The following is a 24,284-nucleotide window of genomic DNA, read 5'->3' as shown; positions in this document are numbered from 1 at the left end:
TGCATTGTAACATGGTTTGTCCAGGATCAAATTTACTCCTTTTTTTGCTTTGCTTTCCTTAATGTCTTCTATGCCTTATAAGTTAATATTTATTGAGGAGGAATATTTCAATTGTAAAACAAATGTGTTATAATTAAATTCAGTAAATATGAGTGATAGGGATTGGAGTGTAATCATGTCCACTGAGACTGTATTGCGCAACAAATGCGTAAATGCAGCAGCTCAGCAGTAAAGTGTCCCTGGAAACTATTTGAAAATGTTGGTAACTATGACTGCTATAGCAATATGTTTCCTTGAATATTTTATTAAGAATGCAGGAAACAATTATTTGAAATTAAAAAATTCCCCTAAGACAGATCACAAGCAATCATGTTGACAAAACATTATTTGATCTATTGGAATTGTGATATTTGATGAACAGACATCAGGTTCCTATTACATATCAAAGGAAGACATGCACATCAAGGGTGTCCTGTAAACTCAGGATCTAGTTGCTTTGCTCATGAAGGATTTATGACGGCGAAAAAATCCCAAATTGAAAATCATCTACAGCCATCAAGAAAAAAATAGTGGACATATGTTCCATAAACACAACTATTCCAGGCAAAGACACAGGGTGCAAAAGCTGGAATTCAATACCCATTTGTCCTATTAACCTTGCTATATAGGAAGCAGTCACAGAGGATAATTTGGTTGCTGTGTGTGGGGCCAAAAATGACCAGAAAATTTATTGAGCCCTGATTTTTACTTTGAATGCTGGAAAATCTGGTTGGCCAATGACTGTAGTCTTAATGTGTGTACAGACGTAAGCTGACTGCAGCACTTGTGTTCCAGGTGATTTGCTTGTTAGGCTTGTTTCTGTAAGACTAGATCTGTGCAATTTATCACACCGTGTGCATGGTCAAATTAGACAGATCTAGTCATTCACTGATTAGGACAAATGACGAGATCTGTATGTGTGTGGCTAGCACCACAGAAAGAAAGACATTCTTTCGACAATATAAGAAGAGAGGGTCCTGTAATTAATTCATCATCATCATCATTAGCCGCAGCGCTGTACAGAGAACTCATCTGCCCCTGCCCCATTGGAGCTTACAGTCTAAATTTCCTAACATACACACAGACAGAGGAAGAGACTAAGGTCAATTTAATAGCAGCCAATTAACCTACTAGTATGTTTTTGGAGTGTGGGAGCACCCGGAGGAAACCCACGCAAACACAGGGAGAACATACAAAGTCCACACAGATAAGGTCATTTTGGGGAATTGAACCCATGACCCCAGTGCTGTGAGCCAGAAGTGCTAACCACTGAGCCACAATGCTGCCCTTAATTAATTTGCTGTTACTGAACCACAAACACATGCCAATGGTGGTCATCTTATGACTTGATTCCAATTGGATCGTTATCAGCATCACACTCATTTTAGAACCGCACCTGGCAATATCTGGCCAAATGCCAGATACCCCCAGTTATTTTCCAGGGTCTTTGGTCAGTATTAACAGTCATCAATTAGCAGAACATTTAGGGGTCAGATGTACACTATGTTGCATAAGGTTAGGACAATGGTGAGACATCACATATGAGTAGAGTCACCAAGGCCATGCCCTGTGCTTCAGGATCGTGGCACATCAGTCTGCTCTCCAGTTATACTTGGCATTGCTTCTTTCTGATGTCACTGGCAGGTTAGCCTAAGTTACGCATTATGTTATATTATATCATAGGCAAACCGAGGGGGGGTTCCTAGTGCCTGGAAACCCCCCATCCAAGCCTGCGGCACTGTACAATTGAGGTGGCTGGACCCTGCTCCCGCTTCACACGGCTCTGCTAGAAAACAGATAGCTGCGTGCACCTAACAGTAGTGCACACAGCATTGCCCATGTATATTATGGGGATAGGGAGAGTTGGAGAGCAGCCAAGCACTGTCTAAAATTATAGCTACGCCCCCATGCATGCTGGTCACGCCCACTGGCGTCGTGGAAACCCCCCTCTGCAAATCCTGCGTTTACCCCTATATATAGACATGGAATCAATTGACTGTTTTCACTTTCACAAGTGTAGGAAACTGAGAACCTCATTCATACACCTGTGCATAATCAAGGATATCCTTTAGCTACTCTTAATGACAGATAATCTGCAGTTCTCTTTTTGCTAGCATTTACCTATTAGAACCAAGCTATAAGTCATATAGGTTCACATATGTAATCTTGATTCGCAACCACTACATATGTATTGAATTAAAAGCATTGGATGGAAACATTGGTGTTGGGTTAAGATGTCAAGGAACGTGTGTAGATATGATCAGACCTAAACGATTGCAAAATAACTCTGTATTTACGATCTCTTTGCTCTCGTCTGCCAAAGAATTCTCAATCCCATCAAAATGAACTTTTAAAAGATGTTTAACAGAGCAGCCTTTGTGAGTGAGATTTGTCTGTAAAAGAGTGGCCTGGATGTTTTTCCTAATACACAATAGACGTCAAAGGGAGAACCAAAAAAAAAAAGAAAAGATTAGCTCTCACATCTAAAAGAGGGAACTAAAGAGAATCTCCATCCAGGATGCTGCATTTTTTGACGTCTGTGTAATGAGACGGGCTAAGAAAACAAGTATTTTATATGGCTATGATTCACGGCGGAGCTCAAAAGAATTTGGCAGAGTTTGATGCCAGGATTTTAAAAGTCTTTCCACATTTCTAGCAGAGATCTAAGGAACAAGAAGTTCAAATCCTTTTGGACCCTCTGTGACATTATAAAAAGATTGCAATAATGTGCTTGTCCCCAGGACTTGCATAGCTCAGCAGAGTTGGTACAGAAACAATGAAGAGAGTTAATTTGCTATTGAAACCTGGAAGCGAAACATTAAAAAAGGAAAAAAACAGAACTAAACACAAGAGATTATATTAAACAAGAAATCCCCAGCAAATTTATTTTACAGATGAATCCTGCTCCCCCCAACCAGCAAACCTAAGACGCTCCTATATGGAAGATTCCCACAGTTCCACAGAAACTCACCTCTGCTGGCGTAAGTAACAGTCACTTCACCACCCTTGGACCCTGGTAGAAAGTGAGTGAATGCTCTTCCAAGAGCAATGTGTTGATGACTCTGAATGACTCAGCCATCCACTCAACTTCATTGACACACTGTACCGATCAGCATATTTATTAAGGCTTGAAAGGGATGTTAGTATTACAGTAGTGACAATACCCTCATCTAGGAAACAGTTTCTTCGGAACCACGGGAGTACCAGACATAGGACTCTGAGGTGCCACTAGAGCAAGGGGTTAATCTGTAAAATAAACATTTTTGTTGGACATCATATTTTGATAAATAGATGTGTAACCAGCTCATCTACCTAGACAGAAGATAAATAGAAAGAAGTCCACATTAAATGGTCTCTCGGAAATTATTTACTCCGTTACATTAGAAAAGATTTGTTATAGTTAGGGATTCAGTTAAGATTTTTGGTTGTGGGTTACTTTTCAGATGGGGTTAGGGCTTGTTTACACTTACCCAAATCCTAACCACCAACCCTAATGAATTACCTGCCTCTTTAACAGCCCATTGTTGTAACAGTGGGAGAAACAACGGGAACTGATGGATATTTAAAAAAAAACAAAACAAAAAAAAAACAACCCCAAAAAAATCAGCACTTCCTGTGCTCCCTTTTGTGGGAAGAAAGATGTTCTGCAGCAACACTCTACTGAGGGAACAGTCCTGTAAAGGTGACCTCTCCACCCCCTCAATTAATTTATCCTTCAGAACAAAATTCAATGAACACGAGTGCACCTATATTTAATTAGCCAGGACCTCCCCATTAAAAGATGTACAGTGTTGCCTTCACTGCAGGTGGCGTAAGTTTGATGTGCAGATCCTTCGCTCCTGTAAAAACAGGCACAAATGTGCAAAAAGAGGTGCATAACATCGCAATGCAGCATATGTGCTGTGGGGGGAATTTTGCACATTTCCTCGGAAAGCCTGATACCAGGAACTGCTTTTTTATGAAACAATTCTTCCAGATTCGGTGGCTTATCTGTGGACCTCTGCCACAATGTGTAAGTTGGGGCCCCTGCCACAATGTGTAAGTCAGGGGCCCCATTCCGTATCTGCAGTTCCTGTCTTTCCCACTTCCCCTACTCCAACCTGCACATGACCCCAGTGTAAGATATTGTGAGAGTCCACCGAACTGCAGTATTTTGCACTATGTGATGCTCCTATCTGCTTAACAGCCATGCATTTTGAGAATTCCTTTATTCAGTATGTGTTGTGCACTGGCCTATACTCCAGTTCTAAGTTGCACTGGGGTTGTCAGCTTAATTCAGAAAGAGTTCCAAGCAGTTAGCACACCAAACAAATTTCCCAACACTGCTCTGTGTGTGGCACCATTACAACCAGCTAATCTGATCAAAATGTTATTGAGATACCAGTTAGACCAGTGATGGGCAAACTTTTTCAGGAGCGGGCCAAATAAAAAAGGAAAAAATTTAGGCGTGTCAATATAATTTATTAAAAAACTCAAATATCGAAATATATAATACAAATGTTTTGAATGGGACGGGAGGGTGTTATATAGCAGTGTTACCTCTATAAGTGCAGCGATCGTACAGACACAGCACTTATTTCAGCAGGTTGTTGCAGATCCGTCTTTCTGGTGAGCCACTAACTGACAACACAGCAGCCAATCGAAATCCGCCTTAGTATATGGCCCAGCCCATCTCTTCTCACATGACTTTCAGCCATTAGGGAACGGGCAGGTGTTTGAGTGATTGACATACGAAGTGTCCTATTAGGAAGGAGGATGAAGTGTAATGAAGAAAATAGCTGGGAAGGCATAAAAATTAAGGTTCTGACACACAGGGTCGGCCCTAATAATTTTATGCATATTTTAAAGAAATTATTAAAAATATTGGCGGGCCGGATAGAACCTCTAAGTGGGCTGGATCTGGCCTGCGGGCCGTAGTTTGCCCATCACTGAGTTAGACTATAAATCCCAAGTGGGCAGGGATTGCAATCTGCATATATGTGTGATTACTGACAGGCTGCATTGTCTGGGTCACATGTGATTCGCCAGTTTTCCCCCTTTTGCCAAAATGACCAGATCTGTGCAATGTGGTACAACATATGCAGTGGCAGCAACAAGATAAGTTCTCTAATCATAGTATAGCGAATTAGCTTGAATGTTTCTGTACTGCAACCAAATCACATACAATCTGAGGCTAAACAAGGAAAAATAACCAGCTTTGGGCCACAAAAAAATTGTTTACAACAGTCTGTGAGACTAGAGTCACTCCGTGATATCAAAGTAAGCGTGAGTTTAACAAAGTAGGTTCTCTCCCAGAGTCCTTTGCTTTTTACATTTATAATCCCCACATCCCCAAAGCTATAATAGCAGTGTTTCAGCTATTTACATCTTCCATGTTGATTTAGCCCAGAATTTTTCAGTAGTTGAACATGGAATTTAAGGCGGGGCCATAGAAAGACTGGCATGTCCTTAAATAAAAGCAAACAAAATGGTGCTCTTGTTTATTTTTACAGTGCAAAGGCTTCACCAGGAGCCACTGATGTTATTTTTCTAACATGAAGGAGACCACAGAGGTGAAGGCTCGACCCCCTCCGAAACTGCTAACAACCTCACTTGAAAGGCTGCGTCTAGAAGAGACGACCGATTGTCCGCTTAGTCCTCTTCCAAGTCTTTATTGGCCACTACCTCAAAGCACCCTAGGAGTCTGTATTTATTCAGCTACTTCCTTCCCCGTCTGTTTATGTGCTTCAGCTGCAGAACTAACCCCTTTGCTGCCAGATGGGAAACCTAATTTTATTTTTAATTTTTATGTGTGACAACAAATTATGTTTATGTGTTCAAAAAAAAACGAACAACAAAACACTGGAGGTAATGTTTACAAAACTAAGTAGCAAATGAACGCATTTGCAAAATAGTTACTTATTAGAGCACCAATTTCGTTTGCTGGGATACACTGAGCAATACATGATCATAGTCATGTTCTAGGATGATGTAACTAGAGGTTGTGTATTAAAGTTGCCATATTTGGCCTAATGTTTCGGAAGGGAAAGTAGTGCATGCAACTAAAAGAAATTCCCACATAATTAATGCACATATCTTTTGATAAGTAAAACCAGTTGGATAATTAGGTCTAAGTGCATGTTACAGCGAACATTTATGTATATATGAAAAACTCTACCCCATTTTTTTTTTTTTTTAAATCATTCGACTTTTGGTGGACACATGACTTACAAATAACATAAGCAGGCAAACCATTATTCATAAGAATGCAGCATATACGGTAAGTCACTAGAAAGTAGTGATTTCACCGAGGCATGATAATTGTATCATACTTGCCTACTCTCCCGGAATGAGTCACCTGAAGGCTCACGAATATCAGGAACTTTGGACCCCCTTTCCTCCCTGGAATTCTCTCCCTCGCACAATAAGACTCTCCTCTGGTCTACAAACTTTCAAGCATTCTCTGAAAACCCACCTCTTCAGACAAGCTTATAATATTCCTCAACCACCCTCTTAACCTCACTACATTACCCTATTACCACCCATTACACAATTTCACACAAGACAACTACCCCTTGACATTGTTGTGTGACAGGATCATTTAGCTTATGAGTCACTTGTACCATTGCAGTCTGGCTTGGCCGAAATGTAAAATGTAGACTTAACCTCATGTGTCAAACTTCCATTGTCCCATAGATTGTAAGCTTGTGAGCAGGGCTTTCTCACCTCTTTGTCTGTTTTATCCAGTTTGTTTATTAGTTTAAAAGGTTTGTCCCCAGTTGTAAAGTGCTACGGAATATGTTGGCGCTATATAAATAGATGATGATGATGAGGACGACGATGATGATGGATCAGCCCGATCTTCTTGTGAAGTGAGCGGGGTTGTGAAGACGAGGTTGGCTGCAAATTGTGCCACCACTCCCCACCAATACTAATGTTTTTGGTCACATATTATGTGAGATGACATTTGTTCCAACTAGGCAAAATTATTCACCTTCTGGTTTATAAATCAGGAGATTTCTATGGGCTATTTTTATGAAGACAAATCTGCACATCTTTTCATCTGAAAGTCTTTTATCAATTTAAATCCTCGCCATAAGCTCCTTAGGCATTTTTTTTTTATATATAAAGATGGAGCCTTTAAAGGCTGTCCAATTTGCAACCAAAAGTCTGACGCTGACCTAGCTGGCAGACTGGTGTCATCCCTGTTTCCATTTGAAGTGCCCATTGGTAGTTCACAGAAAAAAAAAATATTAAATGCTGTATTGCATTGAACAGATTTACATAGCTGCCAACTGTCCCAAAAACTCAGGGACAGTCCTCAGGTTTAAAAGACTTGTCGCTATTATTCATTATTACCAACTGCACAATAAAAGTAAATTTTTTGCATGTTAGATGTCATTCTTACCATCTCCTCTTATTTTCTAGGCTTTATAAGTTAATACTTAATGTAGAGGAGTATATACAATTCCAAAAACTGTACTATAGTCAAGTTCTGTAAACATGGCATGATGGGAATTTTAGTGCTCCAAGGTCCGCCAATACAATATTGTGTTTGCATTTCTAAGATAACAGCAGCAAAGTGTCTCTGGGCATGTTTAAAAATGCTGCCAACTATGCATTTAATTTTCACTGAACGTAAGTTTGTGGCGTGCCACAGAGGTTAGGAACCAATCTATCCGCAATATGGCATCACTAAGGTGAACATTGTGTGTACTGCTCACATGGAGGCAGCTGGACATCCGTTTTGCCTCTAGCAGCTGGAAATCCAGATTGTTCCCTAACAAACTGTCAGCCAACGCATCTGCTTCATGTCAGGGCCCAAAATAATGAATTTATGGGGCGGGGGGGGTCAGTATCCCAAAATCTCTGTACGTGTGGCTGAACTCAGTTTATGGAAGCAACTGGTATTGCTCAGAGATAATTCCTTGGAATCCAGCTTTGTTACATCGCTGGCAGCGCTGCTAATCCCTTCATTATGTCACAAAAGTATTTAGTCCCTTTAAAGGGGTATCCCCACCAGGAATTAGTGGACAAACAACATTGTCATGTTTAACCACTTCTCTGTTAGCCAGCCTTCACCATAACTTGCAGACTAAATTTATGGCACAACTGTGGCTAAACAGTCAGTTTGTTCATAACATATATTTAATGCAATAATGATGCTAATACATGTATAAATTCCTGTAAATAATATATGTATAAACAGTGAGTTCAGATTTAATTGGTTATAATTGGTGGCTTCTGATGTCATCACTTTGTAGGGAAGACTTGTGCATCATCATCATCATATTATTATTATTATTATTATTATCCCTTATTTAAAAGGATTCCGCAGCACCAAACACAGTACAAACAATGGACAATACAGAATACAGAACAATAAATGAGTAATACCATGACTTCAGAGGTTCCAGGCAAAGCAATTACCGTATTTCCCCATGTATAAGACGCAAAAAAAATTCCCCAAAATTTTGGGTCTAATAACTGGGTGCGTCTTATACAGGGGTAGTAGCACTTACCCTGTCCTTTCAGGACCTTTAAAGACCTTGTCAAGGACATCGCGAACAGGACCTTACGCGGCTATCCAGCATCAGGATCAGACGGACAGAAGAAAGAACACTTTACTGGACAGAGGAAGCATCTGACAGGGTAAGTCAGAATTGACTATAGCATTGTCTCTCCTCTGTATAAGCTGCACAATTACTCTGTGAAAAAATTGGGGATAATGTTTATCCTCAATTTTTTCACATGATTTATATAGGTGCGTCTTATACAGTGGAGCGTCATATACATGGGGAAATACGGTATATTGATGTTGGAGCAGAAGAGAAGGTAGAGAGACAGGAGGGGAGGAGGGCCCTGCTCATAAGAGCTTACATCCTAAAGGGAGGGCAAACAGACGGCTGGCACAAAGGGAGTCAGAAGAGGGGAGCAAGTGCTCCCATCTTCTGAGGATGACCGAGGTGATGAGAGTGAGGGTTAAGTGGAAGGCTGGTAAGCTTTGAGGAAGAGATGAGTTTTGAGTGCCCGTTTGAAGGAGTACAAGTTAGGGGACAAACGGATGGAACGTGGGAGGTCATTCCAGTGCAGAGGGGCAGCTCGGGAGAAGTCTTGAATTCTGGAGTAGGATGAGGTGATCAGTGTGGAGGAGAGGTGACGGTCACTGGCCGATCGCAGGGACCGGGTTGGGAGTGTGGATGGAGATGAGATTGGAGATATACTGCATCATACCTCCGATGTGTGTCCAATTTAGGCAGGACAGTTCCAATTTTAGGGCTCTGTCCCACTGCCCGATCAGGACAACCCCATCCCGCTATGGGGAGATATGCACCGCTGCAACTTGTGCGTGCAACACTGAATTGGGCATTGGGAAGGGCACAAGGGGCAGCCTAACACTTCAAAAGCACTACCCCCCACCCACCAACCCACACGCATGCTGATTGTGGTTATTGAGCCACCCAATTATTGGTCTTTTCCATTCAAAGAACAATGGTAGACATTTATGTAAACTGTACAAAAAAGTTTTGTAACTCATAGAAACTAATTAGACATTTGCTTTTATTTTCTAAATTAAAAAATATGGTTTGTATGGCTTATATCAATTTTTGCACCGTTACTTTTGTGACACTATTCCCATTATTTTAATACCCTGAAAGGATATTGATGGTACAGAATGATCATTATTGCCCACACATTAGAACTCATTTACTAACATTGCATTTAGGTGCACAATTTGCACTAAACTACAGAAACCAATCAGCAATTAGCTTGTATATGTCTAGTGCAAGTAAGACAATGAAAGCAAGTGTATGATTGGTTGTAAAGGTTCAGTGAAGGTTTTGCACCTCAAGACATCATACCCACCAATGCTACAGTACACTTCCTAGCTCTTTTTTCCATTGTAAGCGTACACACTTGCAGTTTTACACACGTTCAGGTCATACTTGCCTACTTTCAGTAGGCGACGTCCGGGAGAGGGGCGTGACTAGAGGGTGGGAGGGGGCGGGGCGCCTTGAATCGTGTCATTTTGGCCTCGCCCCCACGAGTAAGATGACGTTTCGCGGGGGCAGGGCCAAAATGACGAGATTCACTTATCAAGGGAATTGCGGGATGCAGGAGAAATGCCAGCTCTCCCGGAAGTCCGGGAGACCGACCCGAATTTCGAGAGTCTCCGGACTTTCCAGGAGAGTTGGCAAGTATGGTTCAGGTTCTTCACTTTAGTTTTCCAAATGCTTCTTGCTCCATTCACTGATCTCGATTTACCTCCGGAACACAACTAATAATGCTAGTTAACAACCGCATGTCAAACACATTTTCACTGGTGTTTAAAGTTGTGTTATTCAATGCAAATCAAATGCCAAATTCCAGCCTATAGTAAATTAGCCCTACTGAGCAATGTCAGACAGGGCTAATTTTTTTTAAAATGGTACAACTGAGCAACCATAACTGCCTGTGTGTGAAGTTTAAAGTGTATAAGTTTAGACAAACACATTCATTTATACAGTATGTGTTACAAAAACATATTGTTATGGCTATATGTGGTGGACAGAAATAAAATATCCAAGTACATAAGTCATATCAACAAACTTCAGTTAAAAAAATAAATACAAGAACAGGAAGGGACTGGTTGGCGGGATATCAAGTAATGTTAGAAGTATTATTTTACTGTAAGAATAGTATATGTCTGGATCAAGCATTTGTAAAGGGCTCTGTGCATGATCATCATCATCAACTGCAGCTATTTATATAGCGCAACTAATTCCCCAGCGCTGTACAGAGAACTCACTCACATCAGCCCCTGCCCCATAGGAGCTTACAATCTAAATTCCCTAACATACACACACACACAGACAGACAGAGACTAGGATCAATTTGATAGCAGCCAATTAACCTACTAGTATGTTTTTGGAATGTGGGAGGAAACCGGAGCACCCGGAGGAAACCAATGCAAACACGGGGAGAACATATGACCCAGGTGCTGTGAGGCAGAAGTGCTAGCCACTAAGCCACCATGCTGCCATAGCTTAGTCCATTATTATAAAAAAATGGGTGGACTAAATGAGCCACTTGGTGATTTATCAATGTACAAAAAATTCTATTGTGGGCCGTAAATGAGAGGGCGTCTTTCGTTCCAACCAATAAATGAAAGGAATACAGTCGGCAGTAATACTACTGGTGCTAAGAGATAACCCCCACCGGTATGATTCACCGGCAAAATTGGTAATGGCTTCCCCATGGCTTTCAGGAAGTTAACCTTTACCCCTCCAGGCCAAGATTGCTGGGCCGCTGAGTAGCAATAGATTTTATGTACTAGCATTGAGATCACAAAGTAAAATCAGGCCACAGAATCTTCCCCCACTTCATATGTGGGCCTCCCACAAGCTTACTGGCAAACACTACAGATTTCATGCGAGTTATTTTCAACAATGGTTTTCCATAAAGTTCCCATTTCTAGACAGTAACAAAGTGAGCATTGGTACAGGCCTCCTAAACAAGTGCGTTTTGGAAGGCAACCTATTGTATATAAAAATCACAGTTGTGCCACATTCTTTCTATGTCTTGATGAACAGTACTCCAGGGGATATTAAAATATGTGGCACAACGTGTTTCCTAGCATTGTTTTTATCCTTTGTAAATACAGATAAAAAGAATGGATTTAATACATACTTGCCAACTCTCCCGGAATGTCCGGGTGACTCCCGAAGTCCGGGTAGGTCTCCCAGACTCCCGGGAAAGTAGGCAATTCTCCCGCATCCTGTCTACTTCCTAGTTAAGTGTGCAGGATGGGAGCCTTAGCAAATCGCGTCATTTTGGCCCCATCCCTGCGACAAAATGATGTTTTCATCACTAGGGGTGGAGACAAAATGATGCGACTGAAAGCGTCCCACCCCTCCCGTCACGCCCCCTGACCGGGATCTCCCAGACTATAATAATTAAAAGTTGGCCAGTATGATTTAATAAGTCTATTTTTACTTTATCTTCTCCGATCAATTTCCCTAGTTCATCCTTTAATGGCCCAATGCTATCAGCTTTTCATTTCCTGAAATGTATATATTTGAATGGAGCAGATTCAAGTAAGCACAAGGTTCTGTGATAAGTAACAGATAGATATTAGGGTACTAAAAGATTGCTTATTGTTGCTCGCGCCTCATAGAGGTGTTATACTGCAATGTGTCCAGCTTAACAGTCTCATGTCCACACACACTGCACTGTGTCCAGCATAACAGTCTTATGTCCACACACACTGTACTGTGTCCAGCATAACAGTATCATGTCCACACACACTATCCTGTGTCCAGCATAACAGTCTCATGTCCACACACACTATCCTGTGTCCAGCATGACAATCTCATGTCCACACACTGTACTGTGTCCAGCATAACAGTATCATGTCCTCGCACACTGTACTGTGTCCAGCATAACAGTCTTATATCCTTGCACACTGTACTGTGTCCAGCATATCAGTCTCATGTCCACACACACTATACTGTGTCCAGCATAACAGTATCATGTCCTCGCACACTGTACTGTGTCCAGCATAACAGTCTCATGTCCTCGCACACTGTACTGTGTCCATCACAATATACTCTCTTTTTTCCAATATAGCAACTTCATGCCCACCACAGTCCTATACCTTCCATTGATCACCCCGTGTCAAGCATAACAGCTCTCATGCTCACCCCAGTCTCATGTACACGATATACTGCCAGTGCGCAGCATACCCTCATGTCCACCGAACTCCTATACCCACAATGCACTGTCCTTTGTCCAGCATAATAGCTTCATAGCCACTATCCTATTCTCACTATAGCCCTTTCTTTTCTCACCTATACACCACTATGTGTCAGTATTACAAGCCGAATGCCCACCACAACTCCATTATGTTCTTATTCAACATATACTCCTTTGTGCACAGCCTAAAGTCCACCAGTCCCCTTCTTACTGGACACTATGTACTCCTCTGTGCCCAGCCTCATTCCAAACACAGTGTCACCCATACTTTATCTTTCTATCTAATTATCTCTCAAACTATAGCAGAAAAGAGAACATCCATCTAGTGTGATGAGCCAATGATGAGGAAGCTCTACAATTTACAATTTCATCCAATGTCTATCCATCTGGTGAAACCACCAGGATTTCAAAGTGTGAAGCAGTGGATTCATATTGAAACCATGCAGTTTCTATTAGTGACTAGTAGAACAGCAGTATTCAGTTTGAATAATTAAATGGCTTGTTGTTGTGGCTGTAGAGATCAGGGAGACCTCTCAGCTTCAAGACAACAGCGCTGTGACATGCAATTGGAGGACTTTGAAGCTCAAGGCCTAGATTTACTAGGCTGCGTGTTTGAAAAAGTGGGGATGTTGCCTATAGCAACCAATCAGATTCTAGCTTTCATTTATTTAGTACCTTCTACAAAATGATAGCTAGAATCTGATTGGTTGCTATAGGCAACATCCCCACTTTTTCAAATCCGCAGCTTAGTAAATCTAGTCCCAAGAGTCACAAGTTGGGCAGTGCTGGTGTAGTACAAGCTAGACAATGAAAGCAAATGTCTGATTAGCTGCTTTGGATTTTGTGCAGATTTGCACCTTTGAGCAATGTTAATAAATATGCCTTCAGTTATAGATTTACTTTTGACCCATAACGTCAAAAATTTTCAAGGTGTGGGAAGTTCTAGATCCTGTTACTGCCATTGGGATAGTTGATTCGGTTTAAAAAAAAATAAAAAAAATACTAAGTAACAAAATCAGGTGAAAATATTCAATCATGATATTGCATGAGATTTTCAAAAGGCACGATTTAAATGTAAACAGTAAAGTCTTCTGTACCATGAAATGCTTAGCTATGGCTGGTCAATACTTTTTCCATTCATCATACTGTTATATTTTAGTGCAGGTTTTTGTGCTGGACCCAGATTATATATGTGAATCAGCTTTGCAGCCCATTAATCATTTTCATGAATTACTTAGTTCCTTTAATTATTTTATTGTTATCTGCAATATAGGTATATCATTTATTTAAAAAATATGGGAAATAAGAACTAAGGACAAAGTTACAATATTAAACGTTAGTAGTAAATAATACATACAAGACAGAGAAACCCATAGGATAAGAGTCCATTTTAGTCACTCTTTGGAGCAAATATGAAATATACATACTTGATCACATCTAATATACTGCAGGAAAACCAGCTGCCATTTGGGTCGTCGTTCCATATAACAATCGCTACCCCAAGTTCACATCTGAACGTAGATTTGAATGTGACTAGTTAATATTGTCTGATGTCCGGGTTGCTTTCCAATGGTGAACACATTGCAAGCAAGTAGTGTAGTGTGATGAAGGGCTAATACTGCATATTTATAGAGTCATAATCCTTTTTTTATTACACAAATGATCTACAAACAAAAGGGGAGGAATAAAACATACATAAGAAATGAATTAGGTTCTAAATCCTATTACACTTAGCATTAGTCTTCCCAAAACTATGTGATCTTTGACCTTTAATATTCAGTATAGTACTAAAGGATAGTGCTAAAATTATCCCAAGTGTTTCACATTCTTAATACTGTTTTAGCCTTTAACGCAGCCTACTGGGAACATTGTCTATAAATTCAATCCCTTCCCTGTCAAGTAGTACTTTTTAAAAAAAAAAAAAAGCTCAAGGACTTTGCTTTAGCCTAATCTGGAAACAAAATAGCATAGCCTATTTTCAAACATAAGCACTTGGAAACACAAATCCTGTTCCTTTATTCCACCCAGTTAAATACATTGTTTACACTACATTTTTTAATTAACATCCTGGAAGACTTTTGCCAACCAGCAAACCTTCTTGCTGCTCATATTGCCCTAACTTAACCCTCTCTCCCACTTACTTTATTAGGTTTTTTTAATCTTTCTTCACGCTACGTTCCCAGTGGAGAGCTCAGGAAATGGCGGATAAAATACTGCTTGCGTGGGGAATCATTAATCCCTATGCTGATGAGAGGGACTGACAACAATGTAAGAAACCTGTGTATGTACACATGTGAGGGAAAATTGCGCATAACACGCATCACCGAGGGTATCAATGATTGTCACATTTTCTCAGTGCTTTCCTCACGTTACTCTCTACTCATAGTGTAATGTGAAGTAAGATTACAACATACTTGTCAACTCTCCCTGAATGTCAGGGAGACTCCCTGAAATAGGGGTGATCTCCCTCACTCCCTGAAGAATCTGGCACTCTCCCTGATGCTGAGCCAGTACAAGACGTGGCTGGCTTCGCCATCTGTGGCATGATGACACAGTTCAGAAATTGTGTCCTATGTCCATGTATTGATGCCTATTGAGGTGGCCATTTTCATGGAGACCAAGATTTAATCAAAGACTGACAGATAAGACAACATGACTTCAGTAATGGAGACAGAAATGTAAAAGACACTTCAGTCTCTAGAGATTCATTAGCTGCTTTTCTTTAATGCATAGTTGCCTACTCTCCCAGAATGTCCGGGCAACCTCCCGGTTCTCACCCCGCAATAGATAAGTGGTGGGGTGGGGCTTAATGACGCTAATATCGCATCATGTAGCCCCGTCCCCTGCTGTAATTGGCCAAAATTGTGACAATCGTTTAGGGGGCGAGGCCAAAATGATGTGATTTGTCAATCCCCACCCCGGAACGCCCACCTCCCCCAGGATTTCCCTGAAGTCAACGAGGAAAAGTTGGCAAGTATGGATTACAAAATGCTAATGAAGTACAACTCAAAATAAACCCTTATACTTGCTCAGAAAGGTGATACATAACTGTTATGATGTTTAAACTTCAACTCCCAGCATGCTCTGCAATGGAAAAAAGGTGAACAGCTTGTACTGGTAGCTCACAGAGCAGGCTCAGATTTGCAATATAAAACATATATGGTACCACGCGCTGACTACCCCTAGACTACATTATGAAGAAAACCTCTTAGCAGACATTGCACATTTTTGCTTCTTGAGAGATTTTTGAAATGTTTTGGGGTTTTTTTACACAGTGATTAAAGTTTATGGGAGAACAATATCTCCATTAATCATTTTCCTCGCTAAATGAAAAAGAAAAACAAAGCTCTTTATTAGAAACTATAAACATTCTCCCAGCAAGAACTTCAAAGAAAGAAGAATTGCTGCAGGAGTTGTCCACACGCACGCTCCTTCTATTGAACATGAAAAAAAACTGTTGCACCAAATATAATATAAGCATTATAATCCTTCTGCAGTCAGAAATTCCAAACTCTAAGTGCTCTGTGTTTTCTGAGACAAAAGTGTTACAAGAACAAAGGACTTGTTGAATAGATGATATACCAGTTGATAGTGATGAGATAATTGCCAGGAATTCATATGTTCGCATTGACCAAAATTCTCAGTACTGAGACGGAATGTAAAAGCTGCACCATAAAGGGTAAAGTCACATGACTTTGGCCGCATAACCATTGACGTGTTTCTTGTGTTAAAAACACTTCACATGCGGTTTTTTTACTAGCATTTTGAGGTCATTGGAGGTCAATCCTGGCTTCACCGAAGCATTTATTTACCATAAGCTCAAGTGAATAAAACAGGCTACATTCAGCAAAGCACAAATGTTGGTAAAATCATGAGTTGTCGGCTCATATACGCGCCTTGTACTAGCACTAAAACGACTAGTAAAACGCGTGTGATTAGCGCTAGTGGTGTGAGGCGTAAAACATCCACACAGGGCTGTAGCCCAGTGATAAGGCCTTTGTCATAAATTCAGAAAGTTTGAGGTGATGTGGGGGGCTTAACAAGACGGATCTTAACAAGAGTGTGCGCTGACCACACAGAAACTTTAATGTCATAGTTTGAATAACACAAGTTAAAGTATTCTAGCAAGTCATTGGCCTATGCTAGAAGTAGGTCTGAGCAGCTGGGCCATATCGGAAGCACCTGGGAGTTATCTGGAATTGGTGTGTAGATTACTTTACTAGAGAGACTCACACACACAAAACAAGAATAACTTTAAAAAAAAGTGCACAGATGGTCATGGACAACATGGCGGCATTTCGTGCTCATGTGAGACAATCACGCTCATCTCTGTATGCTCCTATTCACACCTTTTTTTTACTTAAAAAGGCGAAGCAACAAAGTATTTTCAAACAGCTCTCTACCTCTATGATCTTTCTGTGAATTCTTTTGTTGTTTTGCTGATCTATTTCCCAGCCCTCAGATAAACGGGCTTTCTCTGGTTTCTGAAGTGCTTAGAAAGCTGTCATTAATCAAACAGATAAATGGAAGCAACTTGTGAGCTGAAATGAAGGTTCCCCGCAGAAGAGTGACACATATTGTATGCAAACAGATAAAAAAGTAGTAAAACAGGATTTAATCTTTCTTCAAAAGCAAAATTGTGGAAAGTTAGTAGGTGATAAACATCTGTTTAAATCCTTGGCTTATACGGGTACGTGCTGTATTGCCCTTCAAACTTTGCAGACCAGTCTGGCAGCCAAGAGGTTAAAGTGAGATGCAGCACAGGCAGAAATGTAGAATTGATGCCAAAACCCACATCTTGTGAGGTCGGCAGTCTCCAAACATTACTAAGGCATATGAGAAATATTATCACTTCCCGTGCAAAGGGGCATCACTTCACAGCAAGAGCCAAAAACTTATTAAACTCAACCTGAGCTGTAATTTGAAGACAGATATTGTGCAACACGTTTGCACCAATATAAAGTTGCATTATTTTGAACAGCGAAATGATAGAGACTACTGATTGGGCGTGGATTATCAGCATGACCCTTGACATCGGTCAGGAGGCCATTTTTCTGCTGCTACTCTGGAAAAAGTTACATTGTTATAGATTTTTAATTGTTAACTCAATGGGGCATATTCAATTAGCTTTCCGGTTCGCGGTAACGTGCGTTACCGCGAATCCTGCGTACTATTGCTGTTAATACGGTACCGCATTAACGCGGATTTTCGTACACAACCCTATGGGCTGCGAATGAAAATCCACGTTATTGCGGGAACGTGGATTAAGTTTCGCGGCTGTTCCGGCGCGATCCCGCGGACCGGAAAGCTAATTGAATATGCCCCAATGGGTAGTATAAGACAACTGCTTAGGGATTTTCCAGCACTAATGTGACATCCTATCCATTTTACACCAACAAATGATTTAAATTTGGAGAGCTTAGATCAGTGTTAGCTAACCTGTGACACTCCAGGTGTTGTGAAACTATAAGTCCCAGCATGCTTTGTCAATATATAGCAGCTTATTGCTGGAAGTGCATGCTGAGAATTGTAGTTTCACAACACCTGGAGTGTCACAGGTTAGCCAACACTGGCTTAGATACTGTTGAGTTATATTAGATTTGGACTGTATAGATACAACCCTATGAAAAGTTGAGGACTTGTGGGTGATACAGAGAAAATGTCATTAGAATGAAACAACACTTGACTAGGACAGTATGCTTTAAAACTTGATGAGGATATGTTCAGAAGGTTCTGATTACAATAACCTATAACATCCTAACTCAGCCTAAAACGTAACCTTAAGTTTTTTAGCCGGACTGAAGCCTGAAAAACCACATTTAAAATAAGATGAAAGGCTCCTTACAGCTCAGGCCCTAAACTGCATTCTATAATTTTAACAGCATTACAAACATATATACAACACATAAGAAACAAAGACATTCTAAAATTCAATTTTCTGTTTAACGTGATACAAACTTAAATTGACAACTTACCCTTTTGCACCCAGTTTTGTGATTGAGGGCAGTTGAGGACTTCTGCTTGGCAATCCAGTCCTCAATGCCTTTCCGAGCCAAGCAAGCATTTACTGCAAAGCTGTCACCTTCAAGAAAAGACAAAGCTCTGAGGTTTCAGAAGAAGAGGACCACTCAACTTACTGTCTCTACTATCAATCCCCATATCAGTATTGTCCAGCACAGAATCTGTCTCATTTTATATATTTGTCAAAAGGAACCTCTATATAAAGAGTACGACTTTTCAAATCCAAGTAGCCAAGTTCTGTTGAGGTCAACGGAAGCACATATTCCCTAGATCCTGAAAAGATCCTCATAGCTCCTAGATTTGACAGACTCCTGAATTTTCTCTAATTTTGCCCACCTCTGATTCAGGAAATCAATATGCAAAAACTGCCATACTCAATAGGTTCATTCACAATCAATAAACAATCACATACATATATATTAAAAAAATAAATATATAAAGATTCCCATAAATCATCACATGATGTGATCACTGCTGAAGGTCACCATGACCCAAGGTAGACTCTTTTACTCTGGCACCTTACTGAAAAGCACACCGGACAGGTCATCAAGACTTATTGTATACAATGCAATTAAAATTAAATTATAAATCTCTTTCAGTTAAGGAAAACACTTTGACCATATCAGTGATCTAAGACATTCCTGGGCATTAGACTAGATCACAGGATGCTTGCATTTCAAAGATAAACTATAAGCATTGGCAAAAAAACAGTTTACAGGTTCACTGACACATGAAGGGATTAGACAAGGAACAGAGTCACAGATCAAACACATCCAAGCAAACACAAGTCCATCATTCAGATTCTGCTTCTAATACAGGAACAAAGTAAATCAGATCCATGTCCATTAAACCAAATGGTAAACTAGAAACTCAGTAACACTCCAATGAAAGTTTACTTGCAGATCAACAAGAACATACAGAACAATCACTGATTCCACATTACAATACGTAATGGACACATGAGCTAAATTAATCTAGTACAGTACAAAAATTAAGTCTTTCTCTTAATGACATGCAGCGTTTGCATATATAAGACACACACTTAGATCAACCTTAAAACATATCTCTCATTGAAGTAAAGAAAAACATATCTCTCAACATTGGAAGCTCACTGTCCAGATATGGAATGGGCAAACTGAGACCAAGATTCTCCAACAATCCTAGAAAACTCAGAGGTTTGACAAATGCACTTGTTTCAACAATGCATTCAATAATTCAGAGGACATTCAAACTAAAAAATCTTCAACTAAAAGTCTGCAATCTGGGATCAGATGTAGCAGCAGGGACAGTATTGTGATATATAACAAATGTAAACTATGTGACAATTAGTGCTAATGTTTCTGCAAGCTTTGAAAGAAATATGGGCTGATGACTTGTGAATAGATCAGAAAACAGGGAAGTGACAATCTGTGATCAAAGCTCAACACTTGAAGCGTAAAAACTGTAGCCAGCATTTTATAACACACTGTGGTGACCATATGTGATCAGATCAATGGTAATCTCCAAAAGATCATTTGTGGTCTGTGCTTCATAAAACATATGGCACAATATTTGACCATACACAAATAACAGCAATCAGCGTAGATACTTACATAAGGCTAATACATACATGGGATAATTTGAGAACAGAACTTAATTACACGCCAGAGCAAAACTTCTTAACAAAGACAAGAACAAACTATATATAAGAATTTGTCACATTCATGATACAATACAAGGCTAAAACTTTAATGCACATCCATAATTTGTGATCATGTGTTCAAACTTTACAACAATCATAGCACACAATATGTGGGAAGATCTTCAAGCACACAACTATTTATAGCAAAAGCAGTTTGAAGGACAATTATCAATGATCAAACCTCCCAAACCAATCCCCTGGGCAGTATTTGACAGTAGTACCAGCACACATGTGGGATGGGGCATTTTACTAACCTGTGCCAAAAACTTTTATCAACACCATTAGTTGACACAAAAAACACTCACAAATAGCTTTAATGCATTGACTTCCTTCATAAACGTGGACCCACAGTATCAAAGGCATATGTTCTCTAACACATTGCAGACGTAAATTGCTACATTCTTTGTTTAATTCTGTTGGCAAAAAAGTGCACAATCTGGATTAAGTATTAATTTGTAGACATGTTTTTTCTTTTACTCGAAAAACAGTCCACACATTCAAATCGATGACTTGCATTGCTTATATGTAATGATCCCAATGATTGGCAACTATAAAAGCTTGCAGTCTAGGTTACATTACCTTACATGACCAGTTTTGTAATACTAGGAACACCATGAACACAACTTTAAAACACACGCGGCAGATCAGTCACCAAACTTATATCACACAGCTGACAATCAGAAGACCTACTATCACACAGAGCCAAAGAGTCTGTCGGGGGATTTAATTTCCTACCTTCAGGGCTTTCTCTGGGTTTGCAGACTGCAGCTGCCAGTCAGGAGAAACAACAGAAGTACAGAAAAAGAAAACAAAAAAAAAACAACAGATTATTAGATGACTGTAAAGAAATCTACAAAATCAATAGTTATTTACAGTATAGAGAGAGAGCCAGGGTGAAATCATCCGGATCACTCACCGTGTTTGGAATAAAGTTTCCCCATCTCTCAGCGGGAGATCCCCAGATCCAGAACATCAAACACACATTACAATCCAGTACAGTTACAATCCATGTGCGCTCCCACAAGGGATACAAATCCTCCTCTGCTGACAGGGGCAGACCCACAAATCCAGAACCCAGAAGCAGAGACCCCTAGAAGCAGTGACACCTCATGCACGGTTCTGTGCTATCCTGTGCAGAGAGGTGCAGCCCATTCTGCCAGACACACGCAGCCTACACAGAGTAAGGAGGAGTTATGAGGCTGGTGGAGGGGGGAGAAGCCGAGAGGGAGGGGGGGGAGTAGAGCAGAAGGAGGTGGGTTACTGAGGCAAGGGAGGGGAGGTACAGCAAAAACAACTGAGGGGTGCTGGAAGGAGAGACTGTGTCAGTGTGCTAGAGCAGATGAGGGAGGAATTGGGGAGCGTGTACATGACATGATGGGAGATTAGCTAAATTATGCTTGTAAAGAAATCATTTCAATAATTGCTCTTATAATTAGTTTTAGTATATGTGTACAAAACTACTTAGATCCATGTTTTACTGACAGCTGTAAAAATTAGTTTGGCAATCTTAAAAAACAATGGCACCTCAATTGTATTTCCTCAATACCTACAGCTAAGGTTGACTTTTGGTTACAGTGTGTCCACAATGTATACTTTGGGCAGTATGCTGGCACAGTGGTTAGCATTGCTGGCTCACAATACAGGGGTCATGGTTTTCATTCCGACCAAGGGATCTGTGCAGTAGAGTTTGTAGGCTTTCTTGTGTTTAAAGGGGCTTTCTGTAACAAATGTTGCCACTGTATAAATAACTGTTAATAATAATAATAATAATATACTTAATCAAATATTGCTGCAAAATATTGTCAATTTATAGACCACTATCCAGTGTTATGTGTAAGAGAAAACAACAACATCTGTCAGCAACACAAATAAATAAGTGTCTTAGTTTGCAAATTGTGCAAATAAAAATGTGTCAGTGTGTTTTAAAACTAGGCTGTGAACAATTCTTGATGGTAGCATAGAAACTACTTTAGGGGTGCATGCTCCCTCGTACTCCACAGATGCGCCCCTCCGCATCCACTCCTCTTCCTGCCCCCCTCTGGATGAGTCTTTGAACAGAATTATTTTTCTTTTCCAGCAGCTTTTTCCGCACAGAAACACAATGGGGCCTTTGACAGCAAGACTGTGGGACATCGGCTTTGATGTTGGGATCTAATAAGTTGTGTATGTCTGCATCTAAAAACAATGCTCGCAGGCGATCAGCCGAAGGAGGGAGAGCAGGAATAGAGAGGGAACTGTTAAACTGCGTTCAGTTGTGTAAACTGTGGCTAACACACGGCAGGGACAAACTAAAAAAAAGTTCCTTTGATGCAGAACATTAGGCCTACAATAGAGAGAATAAAAGGCTGCAAATATTGTGCCTAAATTATGGATTTAAATTAGACGTGCTGTATTTATTCTGCACCAGAAACAACAAGTCAACTAACAGAGAATCTATTACAGGTTTGTTACAGCTTTTATCACTTAATGCAGCTACATAAATACTCTTAACAAATCTAGTAAGTACAACTATTTATTTTACACATATATGCATGCATGTGTGTCTGTAAAGTACGCCTATCCTTCTATTCTCTCTTTTGTGTTTGATTTATTGATCTGATCTGTAAACTCAGATGGCTCACAAAACTGGTTTCAGATGTTAACACCCATATGTATTAGCACTTTGTGGTGATTGTAGTTTTATACAGTAAGTTGTATTTTATGATAATGAATGTGAACTCTGCCAAGGTATATCCCATTTTCTATTCCAAGGCATGCAGAGAGCAATCAGGATCAGGGCCGGATTAAGGGAAGCGAGGCCTCCGGGCTAAGGGTACTGTGAGGGCCCCCCCCCCCCCAAGAGGCCCCCCCAGCCATGAGGTCCATCCCCCCGTGAACTTACCTCCTTACGTTTTTCCACTCCCTGTAGCAATTACGCGGTATAGACTCACTCTCACAAGATCTCCTCAGTTAGGAGATTACTGCGCGCCACGTTAGTCCTACAATGACAGCAGGCAGCTGACAGCATAACATTTGCTGTTAGCTGCCTGCCATTTTCCTTGAACAGGTGACTATCGGAGCCGGCATTCAACGGGTCGGGGGCGTCCCCGCCCCCAACCCGATGGATGCCCAAGGCCCCCCAGCTGCCCAAGGCCCCTGGACTGTTGCCCCTTTAGCCCTATTGTTAATCCGGCTCTGATCAGGATGGGTAAATTACTTTTTATAAACAAATTTGCCCTACCATCTCTAATGTGGGGCAGAAAGGATTGTCAGAATTTCACTTGATTTTTTTGATCTTCAGAGGGGCAACTGGTTCAATCAATCAATGGCTATAGCCATCATGTTTTGCAGTCATTCTGACCACAATGCTTGGGTCAGTCATTCAGACTAATCCCTGACCGGATCTGTGTAATTTGACCCAAAACATTTGCTATAAAAGGCAAATATTGTACTGAAAAGATGCTTATTTTACCATTATCAGATATTCCAACAAGGTTATAAATATATAAACCCTACTACTCTCCCACTTTGCCTGAATAACCTCCCTCCCACCAGTCCCTCCCCTCTTCAACCTCCTCCCCCTACACCCACCCCATTGTATGTTTACCCCAAAATCACAGCATAATATTACTCCCCAGGACCTTAGGTCACCACATCTGTTGAGACCCTTTCTTCGAATATATTGACTGCTCAGAAACATAGCAGCTAAGTTTTTGTTGAATTGTTTATTACCATCATGCCTTGTAAAACCAACAAAAAAGTTTATAAATATATATATATATATATATATATATATATATCTTTATAAAACCCTACCTCCAAATAGTCTTGATTTTTTTATTAGGACAGC

The 24,284-nt window shown here is 40.4% G+C and overlaps 1 protein-coding gene across 2 annotated transcripts in view; it reads right to left on the bottom strand.

Annotated features, from left to right (window-relative positions):
* Positions 1 to 21,624, bottom strand: part of NKD1 (NKD inhibitor of Wnt signaling pathway 1) — a 73,005-nt gene extending 51,381 nt beyond the window's left edge. For both annotated transcript variants that reach the window (XM_075188857.1, XM_075188858.1), the window contains exons 1-3: positions 21,372 to 21,624; positions 21,191 to 21,223; positions 18,729 to 18,835 (exon numbers count right to left, since the gene is read on the bottom strand). In XM_075188857.1, coding sequence (XP_075044958.1) covers positions 18,729 to 18,835; positions 21,191 to 21,223; positions 21,372 to 21,396 — 165 coding nt within the window. In that variant the 5' untranslated portion in view covers positions 21,397 to 21,624. The remainder of the gene's footprint in view (positions 1 to 18,728; positions 18,836 to 21,190; positions 21,224 to 21,371) is intronic.
* Positions 21,625 to 24,284: the final 2,660 nt, after the last annotated feature.

This window comes from Mixophyes fleayi, chromosome 10, assembly GCF_038048845.1.
Source record: "Mixophyes fleayi isolate aMixFle1 chromosome 10, aMixFle1.hap1, whole genome shotgun sequence".
In the NCBI taxonomy this organism is placed as follows: Eukaryota; Metazoa; Chordata; class Amphibia; order Anura; family Limnodynastidae; genus Mixophyes; species Mixophyes fleayi.
Note: the sequence above shows the minus strand (reverse complement) of the source record. Positions and strands in the feature narration are given on the sequence as shown.